General features: G+C 46.7%; 1 protein-coding gene across 2 annotated transcripts in view; it reads right to left on the bottom strand.

Moving 5' to 3' along the window:
• Positions 1-1355: 1355 nt before the first annotated feature.
• Positions 1356-14603, bottom strand: part of EFS (embryonal Fyn-associated substrate) — a 53984-nt gene continuing 40736 nt past the window's right edge. For both annotated transcript variants that reach the window (XM_063913610.1, XM_063913611.1), the window contains exon 7: positions 1356-1972. In XM_063913610.1, the coding sequence (XP_063769680.1) occupies positions 1553-1972 (420 nt within the window). In that variant the 3' untranslated portion in view covers positions 1356-1552. The remainder of the gene's footprint in view (positions 1973-14603) is intronic.

Genomic DNA, 14603 nt, shown 5'->3' with positions numbered 1-14603 from the left:
CGGTAAATCTATTTCTCGTAGTCCGTAGTGGATGCTGGGCGCCCATCCCAAGTGCGGATTGTCTGCAATACTTGTATATAGTTATTGTTTAACTAAAGGGTTATTGTTGAGCCATCTGTTGAGAGGCTCAGTTATATTTCATACTGTTAACTGGGTATAGTATCACGAGTTATACGGTGTGATTGGTGTGGCTGGTATGAGTCTTACCCGGGATTCAAAATCCTTCCTTATTGTGTCAGCTCTTCCGGGCACAGTATCCTAACTGAGGTCTGGAGGAGGGTCATAGTGGGAGGAGCCAGTGCACACCAGGTAGTCCTAAAGCTTTCTTTAGTTGTGCCCAGTCTCCTGCGGAGCCGCTATTCCCCATGGTCCTTACGGAGTCCCAGCATCCACTACGGACTACGAGAAATAGATTTACCGGTGAGTAAAATCTTATTTTAGGTCGACCACTATAGGTCGACTGTCACTATGTCGACATGGATGGAAGGTCGACAGGGTTTCTAGGTCGACATGTGCTAGGTCTAAAGGTCGACATGAGTTTTTAAAAAAAAAATTTTGGGGGGGGGGGGGGGTTTCATACTTAACGATCCACGTGGACTACGATTGGAACGGTAAAGTGTGCCGAGCGAAGCGGTAGCGGAGCGAAGGCACCATGCCCGAAGCGTGGCGAGCGAAGCGGTGCACTAATTTGGGATTCCGGTCACTCTACGAAGAAAACGACACAGAAAAAAAAAAAAAATCCTCATGTCGACCTTTAGACCTGTCGACCTAGAAACCCTGTCGACCTTACATCCATGTCGACCTAGTGACTGTCGACCTATAGTGGTCGACCTAAACATTGTCGACCTAGACACTGTCGATAAAACGAACCACACCCCTAGGAGCACCCAGCTCTGGCCGGGCACAGATTCTAACTGAGGTCTGGAGGAGGGGCATAGAGGGAGGAGCTAGTGCACACCAGATAGTACTAAATCTTTCTTTAGAGTGCCCAGTCTCCTGCGGAGCCCGTCTATTCCCCATGGTCCTTACGGAGTCCCCAGCATCCACTAGGACGTTAGAGAAATTCCAGTTCTATTAAGCCTGAAATATCTTTATAAATTTGCTGTCACTATTTTATCTAAAGCAGTGATGGGGATCCTTTGGGACTCTGGCTGTTGAACTACACATCCCGGTATGCCCTGCTACAGTTTTGCTATTTGGCTATGCTAAAACTGTAGCAGGGCATGCTGGGATGTGTAATTCAACAGCTGGAGTGCCAAAGGTTCCCCATCACTGATCTAAAGCAACACATCTTTGGTTTCTATTGGTGCACATCAGATAAAGTAAGGTATCGCCATGAAAAATGCACACATGGGTTTATGCTGCATCCAGTTATCCTAGTGTAATTTTATTTTTATATTTAAATTCAACAGCAGAAACAGTATCTAGTTACAAAATAAATATTGAAAAAAGTCAAACTGTCCATGGCAGTCACATGGCTTCCTGAAAATGCCTTGGCACTATATAATCAGAATGTGGTCTTGTCCAAATGTTTAGCACCAAGCTCTGTGCCTCACCTAGCCAACTTTTGTAAAAGGTCTGTGAAGCTATGAGCACAGGTACACAGTACAGAGACACTAACTGCCATAGCTTTGAGTGCATCGGGGGAAGGGTACAATGCAGCTGCCTCCTTTGTTGCCAGCACAACTTCCTTCAGTGCTTGGCATAGGGCTCCTCCTTCCCCTGCTAGCTTAGCTTGCAGTTGGGTACAGCTAAGCAGCCTGCAAAGTGTGTCACTAATGAACACCAGCTTATGTGCAGCAATCACCAACTGTTTTCCATGCCCTACAAAGACACGAGGGGGTTGTGTGCTTGCACTGCCCAGGAAGGTGGCCACACAGTCTTGGAGGGTACGGAGGTGTCCGTCGCTTTGAGATGCATAAAAACGTAGCAAATGTTGATCGTCTTCTGAAGGCTCTGAACAGATTTCAGCCTGAAAAAGAATAAGTCTGTTAGGGTACCAGTATCAATACACCAATAAAATACGGTCTGTCAGATAGCATACAAGATACATTGGGGTAAAAGTCAATATATATTCTACCTCAAATACACCTGCAGTGTCCCTCCTCAATAAATGAAGCCATACTCCAAGTAACTTGGATGAGATGCTCATAGTGAACCTCTGTCGGGGCTATTACCACTGCAGCAATTCTATTGTTTAGGGTGATACACCCGAACTTCCGGCACCAATACAATTAATATATTTAATAAACAAAGTCAGATAATCTGAAGCAAATAATTAGAGCTCATTCAAAGCCCCAGAAAATAGACAACCACAGAACCCAGAAATGATTGCGCTAGATGTACCGACAATAAATATACTTTAAATCTGTATAATTGTGTTTGAATTCATTCAATAAGTAAATAAGGGAGAAACTTGCTTGATAACAAATTTTTACTAAATTCCAGTAAAGAACAGTACACTTAAAATATGCCAATTATTCAGACATATGTTTAAAAGCTGGAGAATATATTCAATGGACCCTAGCCAGATATGTGACTGAAAGTAACACACATCTTTCTATAGAAACAACCAGATTCCAGTAAGCGTTTTGCAACAGTAACACTGCATCTGTGTGCACACAGTGTAATATAATTCCGCAGTATAATCAATTCAGGATCTTCCCAATCCTCCTGCTACTGGCGTCCCAGTGCAGGGGATATAGGGGGTCATTCCGAGTTGATCGCTAGCTGAAAATGTTTGCTCCGGTGCGATTAAGGAAAAAAAGGCACTTCTGCGCAGTGCGCACGTGCTACGTACTTTCACAACAGCCAGTGTATTTTTACACAAGGTCTAGCGAAGCTGTTCAGTTGCACTGCTGACCGCAGAGTGACATGAAGTGAGCATTTCTGGGGGGCAACTGACCGTTTTCAGGGAGTGTTTGAAAAAATGCAGGTGTGGCTGGCCGAACGCAGGTTGCTTTTGTGACGTCACACCCGGAACCGAATGGTCTGAAGTGATCGCAAGCGCTGAGTAGGTCTGAAGCTACTCAGAAACTGCACAATTTTTTTTTGTAGCCGTTCTCCGATGCAATCGTTAGCACTTCTGCTAAGATACACTCCCAGAGGGCGGCGGCTTAGCGTTTGCACGGCTGCTAAAACCTGCTAGCGAGCAAACAACTCGGAATGACCCCCATAGTTCTGTTGGGTAATTACCCAATCCAGCGGGAATGTCCAATGATAAGTTGTAAAGTGGAGTATTGATTATGTATTCACCCCAAGCGTGAAGCCCTAATCCGTGACTCGGGCAAAAACCAGCTCAGTGATAGGGATGGACATCATCCCTATCACTGAGCTGGTTTTTGCCCGAGTCACTGATTACCGCCTAATGCTCCACCATCTGCAGCTAATTCAAATTGGACACCAGAGCAAGCTACCTCTTCCTGCACGTCAGGACGGACCTCCTGCAGCATACAACACCAGCGGATGATGCTGGTCTGTCTCCGTGTGGGGGCTGAGCGCACACGTGCTTCCCTACCTGTGTGACGGGAGTAACTGACAGCTACGATAGCGCTCACAACTCCGGCGGTAGTCTTCATTCGGAATCAGGTGTGCTATCCTTCCTGCTGGCCAGGACAGGACTCCTGCACCACTCTAGTGCCAGCGGCCGTTTGAGGGCTTCATGCTTGGGTGAATATGAATACACACTTCTGTTATCATTATACATTCCCACTGGATCGGCTAATTACCTAACAGAACTATATCCCCTGCACTGGGATGCCAGTAGCAGGAGGATTGGGAAGATCCTAAATTGATTATACTGCTGAATTATACTACACTGCGTTCAAACATATGCAGTGTTACTGTTGCAAAACGCTTACTGGAATCTGGTTGTTTCTATAGAAAGATCACATCGTTGCTGCTCGGTAATCAGTGTGTGTTACTTTCAGTCGCATATCTGTAGTATGGTTTGCTGGCAATCGGGTTCCCGGCGACCAGCATACCGGTGCCAGAATCCCGACCGCCGGCATACCGACAGCGTGGCGAGCGCAAATGAGCCCCTTGCGGGCACAGTGGCGCGAGATTCTCCCTCCAGGGGGGTCGTGGACCCCCAAGTTGGAGAAAAGATGTTGGTATGCCGGTGGTCAGGATCCCGGCGCTGGTATGCTGGTCGCCAGGAGCCCGAAGACCATCCATCTGGCTACGGCCCATTGAATATATTCTCCAGCTCCTTTTAAACATGTCTGAATAATTGGCATAACTAACTATTTTAAGTGTACTGTTCTTAACTGGAATTTAGTAAAAAATCATTATTAATCAAGCAAGTTTCTCCCTTGTTTGTTTATTGAATGAATTCAAACAATTATATAGATTTAAAGTATATTTATTGTCACTGCAGCAATTACTTACATCTTACGGAAAATTGGTTTCTAGGCCATGCTTATTGGGTGGTTCAGGAATGAAAAACTTTGGGCTAGTTGCAATACCATGCATAGAAAAGGGGAAATTATTTAGCTAATAGTTATTATCCTCATGGGAAAATACCACCTTCAATCCTGTGCAATTAGTGAGCTATAATTACTTGCCCATAAATCAATCCTTCCATTAGTCTTGTGTCCATAGTACAGTCGGAAGCATTTTTGTACAATGACCGTGAATAGCATTTTGTAGGCAAATACAGTCTGTTACAGAGAATATAAGCATGCTGCATATCTGTTTAATCAGCAGAAGCTGCTTGTGTGACCTATTGCATTACTTTGCGTCTAGGATGCATTTTTGTGCAAAAAAGACTCGTGCTACAGTCACAAGGCACTCGCGCGTTGTGTGCCGCGACTTGTAGCACATGGAGCAAAGATGTAAGAGGACACATCTGTACTTCCCACTCCCCCAAAACCAAACAGATTTTAGGGCATTGGGCCGAAATAGTTGTTTTAATCATGGGTTGTTTTTTATTTAAATTACATGAAGTAGAATACGTGCTCAAATAGGGCGATTTACTAAATCAAAAGCAGCGTGTGAAATTTTTTTAGAGTTTTTTGGATTTAAATCTTTATTTCAATTGGATTATTTTGTTTTAGATTGCTTATTTGATTTTTTTTTATTTTTTTATAAAAATAAAAGTTTGCAAATCTAAATAAGCCTTCACATTGGTTTATTGAGAGCCTTAAAAAGAAAACGAGTTTTATGGTTAGAACTTACCTTTGTAAAAACTCTTTCTGCGAAGTACACTGGGCTCCACAAGGATAGACATAGGGGTGTAGAGTAGGATCTAGATCCGAGGCACCAACAGGCTGAAAAGCTTTGACTGTTCCCAGAATGCATAGCGCTGCCTCCTCTATAACCCCAGGTCCCTGCACAGGAGCTCAGTTTTTAGTTAACCAGCCCAATGCAGTAGCAGGAAAAGAGACGACAACGGTTAGTAGCCACATACACCACACTCTCATGACAGGAGAAGTGTCAGCGGCTAATGCCATACCAACCCAAAGAAGCTAAGTGCGTCAGGATGGGTGCCTTGTAGAGCCCAGTGTACCTCGCAGAAAGAATTTTAACAAAGGTAAGTACTAACCATAAAAATAGTTTTCTGCTGCGGGGTACACAGGGCTCCACAAGGATAGACATAGGGGATGTCCTAAAGCAGTTCCTTATGGGAGGGGACGCACTGTAGCGGGCACAAGAACCCTGCGTCCAAAGGAAGCATCCTGGGAAGCGGCAGTATCGAAGGCATAGAACCTTATGAACGTGATCACAGAGGACCACGTAGCTGCCTTGCCTGGTCCAACAGACCGAGTAGAATGGGCCGTAATGTGAGCAGGAGCTGATAGACCAGCCCTCACATAAGCATGTGCAATCACCATTCTAATCCATCTGGCCAAAGTCTGCTTGTGAGCAGGCCAGCCCCGTTTGTGAAATCCAAACAGCACAAAGAGAGAATCAGATTTTCTAATCGAAGCAGTTCTCTTCACATAGATACGGAGAGCCCGTACCACATCCAAAGACCGCTCTTTGGGAGACAGATCAGGAGAAACAAGTGCCGGAACCACAATCTCCTGGTTAAGGTGGAACGAAGAAACCACCTTAGGTAAATATCCGGGACGAGTCCTAAGAACCACCCGGTCACGGTGAAATATCAGATATGGGGAACTACAGGACAAGGTACCCAAATCCGACACTCTTCTAGCTGAAGCAATAGCCAGCAGAAACACCACATTAAGGGAAAGCCACTTAAGATCAGCTGAACCAAGAGGTTCAAATGGAGACTCTTGTAACGCCTCCAAAACCACCGACAAGTCGCAAGGAGCCACAGGCGGGACATAGGGAGGTTGGATACGCAAAACACCCTGAGTAAAGGTATGCACATCAGGTAAGGTCGCAATTTGTCTCTGAAACCACACCGACAAGGCAGCTATTTGAACCTTGAGGGAGGCCAGACGCAGGCCTAAGTCCAGGCCCTGCTGAAGAAAAAAGCCAACAACTTGGCTATACTAAACTTGGAAGCGTCATAATCGGTAGATGCGCACCAAACAAAGTAAGAATGCCACACCCTATAGTAAATCCGAGCCGAAGCCAGTTTCCGGGCCCGCAACATAGTTTGAATGACCGCCTCAGAAAACAATTTAGCCCTTAAGACGGAAGCTTCAAGAGCCATGCCGTCAAAGACAGCCAGGCTAGGTCCTGGTAGACACAGGGGCCCTGAACGAGGAGGTCTAGGCGTTGTGGAAGCAGAATTGGACGCTCTGACGATAGGCCTTGCAGATCTGAGAACCAGTGCCGTCTGGGCCACGCTGGAGCTATGAGAAGCAGATTTCCTTTTTCTTGCTTGAACTTCCGAATTACCCTGGGCAGGAGTGACACCGGAGGGAACACGTATGGCAGCCGAAACCTCCACGGCACCGCCAGCGCATCCACGAATGCTGCTAGAGGATCCCTTGTCCTTGCTCCGAAGACCGGAACCTTGTGATTGCGTCGAGACGCCATCAGATCTACGTCTGGAAGGCCCCACTTTTACACTAGGAGTTTAAACACTTCTGGATGGAGCCCCACTCGCCGGCATGTACGTCTTGACAACTGAGAAAGTCCGCTTCCCAATTCAGGACTCCCGGAATGAATATTGCCGATATGGCTGGTAGATGGCGTTCCGCCCAATGTAGAATCCGTGAGACTTCCTTCATTGCCAAACGGCTTCGAGTGCTGCCTTGATGATTTATGTAAGCCACTGTGGTGGCGATGTCCGACTGTACTTGAACAGGACGGTTCTGAATTAAATGCTGGGCCAGGTTCAATGCACTGAAGACCGCCCGCAATTCCAGAATGTTGATCGAGAGGAGGGATTCCTCCTTGGTCCACCGACCCTGAAGGGAGTGTTGCTCCAGCACCGCGCCCCAACCTCTCAGACTGGCATTTGTCATCAACAGGACCCAGTTGGATATCCAGAAGGGACGGGCCCTGCACTATTGTCGGTCCTGGAGTCACCAGAGCAGCGACAGATGGACCTCCGGAGTCAATGAGATCATGTGAGACCTGATCCGGTGAGGCAGGCCGTCCCACTTGGCTAGAATCATCCTCTGGAGGGGGCGAGAATGGAATTGAGCATACTCCACCATGTCGAATGCTGACACCATGAGGCCCAGCACCTGCATCGCCGAATGTATTGACACTTGCGGATGAGAAAGGAAGCAACAAATCCTGTCCTGAAGCTTCAGGACTTTCTCCTGAGACAAGAACAACCTCTGGTTGTGAGTGTCCAATAGCGCTCCCAGGTGCACCATGCTCTGAGCAGGGACCAGGGAGGATATCTTCCAGTTGATGAGCCACCCGTGGGCTTGTAGAAACCGGACAGTCATATCCAGATGACGTAGGAGAAGTTCTGGGGAATTTGCCAGGATTAACTAGTCGTCCAGATACGGCAGTATCCTGCCCCCTTGACGGCGGAGTACCACCGTCATCACCGCCATAACTTTGGTGAAGACTCGCGGAGCCGTAGTTAAACCAAAAGGTAACGCCCGAAACTGGTAATGGAGGTTGCCAATCGCAAACCTCAGGTATTGCTGATGTGACGCTGCTATAGGAATATGCAGGTAAGCATCCTGTATGTCCAGGGAGACCATGTTAGTCCCCAGGTTCCAAGGCCAGAACTATAGAGCGAAGGGTTTCCATACGGAACTTGGAAACCTTCACAAACCTGTTCAATGCCTTGAGGTTGAGAATGGGCCGGGAGGACCCATTCGGTTTCGGGACTAGAAACAGCGGAGAATAGTACCCCCGGCCCCTCTGCGCAAGAGGCACCTGTACTACGACTCCTGTATCCGGGAGGGTCTGTACCACCGAATGTAGAGTGTTTGCCTTTGTCTGGTCCAACGGGACGTCTGTCCTGCAAAATCGATGAGGGGGTCGGTTTTTTAAGGCTATGGCGTAACCTCGAGTGACAACTTCCCGTACCCAGGCATCTGAAGTGGTCTTCAACCATTCCTGGGTATACCTTAGAAGCCGGCCCCCCACCCTGGGATCCCAGGGGGAGGCCTGCCCAGTCATGCGGCAGGCTTATCGGCCTTGGAAGCTGGCTGCCGGGCCGCCCAGGCTCTTTTGTGCTTTGGCTTACCAGGTTTGGAAGTGCGGGCCTGCTTGGTGTACGCCTGACCTTTTGCTTTACCTGAAGGACGAAAGGGGCGAAAGGAAGTACCTTTAGCCTTCGACACAGAAGGAGCGGTACTTGGCAGACAGGCAGTTTTGGCAGTAGCCAAGTCAGCCACAATCTTATTTAAGTCCTCCCCAAACAGAATATCCCCCTTGAAAGGGAGTACCTCCAGGTTTTTTCTAGAGTCCAGATCCACAGACCAGGATCTCAGCCACAAAATCCGGCAAGCCAGGACTGATGTAGTAGAGGCCTTGGCTGCTAGGATACAGGCATCAGAAGCCACCTCTTTAATATAACGAGAAGCTGTGACAATATAAGACAAGCATTGTCTAGCATGGTCAGAGGAGATTTCAGCATCTAACTCCAAGGCCCATGCTTCAATAGCCTCTGCAGCCCATGTTGCTGCAATAGTGGGCCTTTGTGCAGCACCCGTGAGGGTGTAAATCGCTTTCAGACAACCCTCCACACGTTTATCCGTAGGCTCTTTTAGAGACTTGACGGTAGTGACAGGTAGAGCTGAGGAAACCACCATCCTAGCCACATGTGAGTCTACTGGAGGAGGCGTTTCTCAATTTTTAGACAGCTCTGGCGCGAGGGGATACCGAGCCAGCATCTTCTTTTGAGGCACAAACTTCTTACCCAGGTTTTCCCAGGGTTCCTGACGTATATCCACTAGGTGGTCAGAGTGAGGTAAAACTTGTTTAACCACCTTCTGACGCTTGAACCTATCTGGTTTCTTAGGAGGGACGGATGGCTCGGGATCATCCGTAAGCTGTAAAATCAACTTAATAGCCTCCAAAAGATCAGGAACATTCACATGTGAACTACCCTCACCATCAGCAGTATCTGTGTCCGAATCTGTGGGGTCAGTGTAAGTGCCATCTTCATCAGATGAGGTGTCAGTGACAGCAGTGGATTGTGAGGAGATAAGTGGACCCCTTGGGCTTGGGAGAGCGAGGGTCAGACTTTTTAGTAGTCAGGGACTGGTTCAACTTCTTTAATTGAGCAGATAAATTGTCCGCCCACGGCAGCATAGCTGCAGGGACCACATACGGTTGCACCGGCATAGGGGGTCCCATCGGGGGTGTTATTAACTAGCGTATGCAGAAAAAGCAGCCCACGGTGGGTCATTATGTACCTCCGTTGCCACAGTCCCACTGGGGGGCAAGGAGCCCCCAGAACCAGAGTCCAAAGCTGCTATATTCTCCTCATATGGATCTGTGGCTTCAGCAACACCTGCAGTGTGTTCCGCCCCAGAACCGTTACCTTCAGAAGCAGACATGATATAACTTGCAGTAGGTAACACAGTACAATTGGCAGCAGCACTATACCTCTTACCCAAACCCCTGTGCAGTGTAGTCAGCACAAGCAGAAATATAGGAGAGATATGGTGACTAAAATCACAGAGAAAAATACGTATTAAAGTATATCTTGTGAAAAATCCTATATAAAACCTGACGCACCAAGCCCCCTCAGGTTACAGAATATAGGGATAGCAAGTTGAGTGAGAGACACAAAATGGAAACCACTCAGCAAGCTAATGCACACACATATAGTCACAGTTGTACAATGCAGAGGTTATTACAATAATACTGCACTGGACCAGCTTAATAGCTATGTAGTCAATAGATATAACACTGCACAGTAAGACCTGGATGTATATCACAGGGTAATTGTACTAGAAAACCCTGGCTAAATGCACTCTTTCTTAACTAACACTGTCTAATAGGAAGGTAGAATACTTAAGTGTCATGTAAAGTCACAGCGCTGACAACCAGGCGCCTTTACACAGGAGGATTAGCCCAAGCAGTCCCAGAAACGGTGTAGCTGAGAGAAATGGCGCCCAGACACTGAGAGGGAGTGAGGGAGAGACAGATATGCAGCTCCAGAGCAGGAACATTTGCGGGAAATGGCGCCCTGGGGGAGGGGCTCCAGGTCTAAGCCTTATCCACCTGCTGGCAAAACCACTGGGTACTGTGGGCTACAATTAAAATGGTTTTAAGGGAAAACCTGACCTGCACCCATGCCCTGGTGATCTAGTGGGATCGCCTGTACTGCCACAGTGTCCACCGCCAGCGTGCGCGACCCGCCTCCCACTGACCGCGCCGGATCGCGATAAAGTAAGCGGGACCCACTCACCACCTTCCAAAGCGCGGCCACGCGATCCCGGAGAGCCCCCGTCGTGTGCGCCTGACCATGGAAGAAAAACGGAGCCTCCTGCTGTAGTTACCCGGCAACCAGGGCTCGGGAGTGTACAGCGCCGCTGGGGAGAGCTGGAGCTGCAGCAGTGAATGTCTCCTGACATTTACACACCGCTGCTGCCCTTGTAGTCTTCACTTTTTCTTCAAAAAAGCTCTTAGGGCTGCCTGGAGCAGCCCCTCTGTTATGTGCCTGCTATCTGCAGCACCAACTACAAAACTGAGCTCCTGTGCAGGGAGGCGGGGTTATAGAGGAGGCGGCGCTATGTATTCTGGGAACAGTCAAAGCTTTTCAGCCTGTTGGTGCCTTGGATCAAGATCCTACTCTACACCCCTATGTGGAGCCCAGTAGCAGAAATAGCAGAAATAGAAGTTTTGACGCTTTCTTGGTACCCAACTGGTTTCACCGTTTTGACTGCACCAAACCTAATGTTGAACATATTTTTTCTACTGAAGCGGATGATGCTGCAGCTGTTAGCAATTGCTCTACTGCTACCATGATATGGTCCTCACCAGCTTCAGTTTCTGAACCAATGTGCAGTTTCCACCAATCTATCGGTGCCACTGTTGCTGCAACATCATGGTCAAACAAGGTTATTAAACAGGGTGCTTTTGCTTGGAACTTGAATAGTATTGGTAGAAGGGTACATGACTCATAATTAAATGAGGTCAATAAGCAATAGCCATAGATACAGACCTTTTATTAGTAGAGCAGCTAATCACTTTGGTTCATATTGCACATTATGCCAATTGCCAGTAAAAGATTGGTAAAAACATAGATGTAAACTAACTCTGTATCCCTGATGAAACAAATATTGAATTCTTGAAACACAACTGTCAAAAATGTCAATTATCAAAGTTAATTTAATAAAACACCTTGATTTAAAATATATATATATATATATATTTTTTTTTAATATAGTGATGTAAATCAGCGCACCCTGATCAAAACCCCACTTTCGTGATGTCATTCTGTCTGTCCCATGTCCTACATGTGGATGAACAGAAGAGCATCTCTAGAGGTGTGTACACACGGTGAGATCCTTGCTATGTCCGATTTTGAGTATGCGATTTCCCTTGAACTCCCCCTGAGCCCAGATAGCACAGATTTTGACTATCATTGCTTGAGATTTTGTCTAGATACGATTTTGACTAAGTGCCAATTTTGACTATACTTTGTACTAGATAGACTGTGCAGGCAAGTCAATCTTGACTATCTAGCCTTACGATACCGAACCCACGAGAGCGTGCATCGGGATCGACTCTGTATCGCAAGCTGTAAAGCTGGCCATACACTATACAATTATCTGGCAGATAATCTGTGGTTGGAATGAAAACCTGGCAATGGATGAGAGCAACTGACAATCGATGATTTGCTACTGGAAAATGGACAAAAACTGTCGTTTATACAAATTGGTTAAATCACGGACAGGTTTTGTCCATTTTCCAATGTTTGGTAGCAAATGGTCGATTATCAGTTGCTCTCATCCATTATCAGATTTTCATTCCAACCACAGATTATCTGACAGATAATTGTATAGTGTATGCCTAGTTTAACACCTTGAGATCTGCACTAACTTTTAATAAGATTTTGATTATATAGTCAAAATCTTACAGATTTATCTCACCGTGTGTATACACATTAGCAGTGTGCATCCCTTACTAGAGATAGTTCCATTTAAAAAACAAACCAAAACCCTGTACCCTGTAAAACAGGGTAAGTCAAATTGATTAGTCCCAAATTCAAAAAATTTTTTACTCTAGTTTATTGTATTGCAGATAAACACAATAAGTACTGATAAAAAGGAAAACTCAAGTTTCTTAAAGATTAAATCGCTAGTGTTCAATGGGCGCTTCACACGTAGCACAGCAAACTTACGGTTATTAAGTTCCTCCCAAAACCTTTGTGGCATGTGGGGGACAATTTCAGTGATGGCTGTTCTTCTGTGCACATGCAGGTCAACCAGCGTTGTTGCAAGTGGTAGTACAAGCAGAGTTCTTGATGAAACTTCACAAGAAAAAAATCTCACGGGCTGAGATCTAGGGAGCATGGTGGCCAACACAGCAGTTCATGATCTGCCGCAGTTGCTCGGCCAACCCATCCTTATGCCAATTGGTCAATGAGGTGCACATGAACATTGTTATGATATGAGAAGGGGTATCATGCTGTTAGAAGATGAAGTCAGCACTATTTTCCAGCTGCGGGAGGAGCCATAGTTACAGCATGTCAAGGTAGGTACCTCCTGGCATAGGGCCTGAACACGATTAAGGAATTGAACAGCTGCAGGGAAGGAGCTGTGAAATGCCATACAAATAAAATGCAGCAGGAGGAGTCTAGAAAATGAGCACCTCCTGCCTGTGTTTTCAAGATCGGAGTGCTGTGTCTGAGGATGCAACATCAGATCACCCTCGGTCGCAACTTGATATGGTAGCAGACCTCAGTCAGTGTGCTTAAGCCGAAGTTTACTCACACTGTTCCGTCGGATCCAAATAACTGGGAACAAGAAGTCTGCATCGTCCGGCGCCCGACATGTAAATTAGACTCTAAATGCAGCAGCATATCAATAATGCAGCTAGGAAGGGGGGAGGGCTGCAAGAGATATTGGGGGTCATTCCGAGTTGCTCGCTAGCTGCCGATGTTCACTGCGTAGCGATCATTTAAGAAAAACGGCAAAACTACGCACGCGTATGGGGCGCAATGTGCACGCGCAGTGTACGGGTACAAAGAGCATCGTTGTTTTGCACTGCTTATAGCGATGATTCCATTTGCACAGCCGATCACAAGGAGATTGACAGGAAGAGGGCGTTTATGGGTGTCAACTGACCATTTTCTGGGAGTGTTTGGAAAAACGCAGGCGTTTGCAGGGCGGGTATCTGACGTCAATACCGGGACCTTTGTCGCTGCAATCATCGCACAGAATAAGTAACTATAGGGCTGGTCTTGTTCTGCACAAAATGTGTTTGTACCTGCTCGGCTGTACATGCGTTCGCACACTTGCAAAGCGAAAATACACTCCCCTGTGGGCGGCGACTATGCGTTTGCACGGCTGCTAAAAGTAGCAAGCGAGCGATCAACTCGGAATGACCCCCATTGCAAGACCCATTCTGCCGTCTTCACACCATCAGTTTTACGTACAAAGGGCCTAATTCAGACCTGATCGCAACAGCAAACTCTTTAGTACCATCGGGTATAGACAGGTCCACTAGGAGCAATGGGCACTAACTTTTTCTCAAATGGGCAAAACCATGTGCACTGCAGGTGGAGCAGATATAACATGTGCAGAGAGAGTTAGATTTGGGTGGAGTGTGTTCAAACTGAAAATAGGATTTTGGTACTTACCAGGTAAATCCTTTTCTTTGAATCCATAGGGGGCACTGGAGTACTCTTGAGATATGGACGGGCGGAGCCGAACAAAGGCACTGAATATTCAAATTTAGGACCCTCCCACCCCTCCATATCCCCGAGTACCTCAGTGTACTGTCTCAGTGTTTTTTACTGAGCGAACAGGAACGATATAGAGAGGTTGACAATGGAGAATACCTATAACATAACGGACAACAACAATGTTGACCCATAACCTTACTGTCAACTAAACAGTTGACACCATAACCGATAGAACTTTATAATTTGAACCAATCGGTGAAAATGTGTTACCATAAGCTCCTCTGAGCTTAATATCAATCAAGTAAAACTTGTTACCCTAAGCTCCCTTGAGCTTAAAACAACCCAGGTAAAACTGCTCTGGGTGGGCGTCCAGTGCCCCCTATGGATTCAAAGAAAAGGATTTACCTGG

The sequence above is a fragment of the Pseudophryne corroboree genome, chromosome 1 (genome assembly GCF_028390025.1).
Source record: "Pseudophryne corroboree isolate aPseCor3 chromosome 1, aPseCor3.hap2, whole genome shotgun sequence".
In the NCBI taxonomy this organism is placed as follows: Eukaryota; Metazoa; Chordata; class Amphibia; order Anura; family Myobatrachidae; genus Pseudophryne; species Pseudophryne corroboree.
The sequence above is the reverse complement of the archived record's forward strand: the minus strand, read 5'-3'. Positions and strand labels throughout refer to the sequence as shown.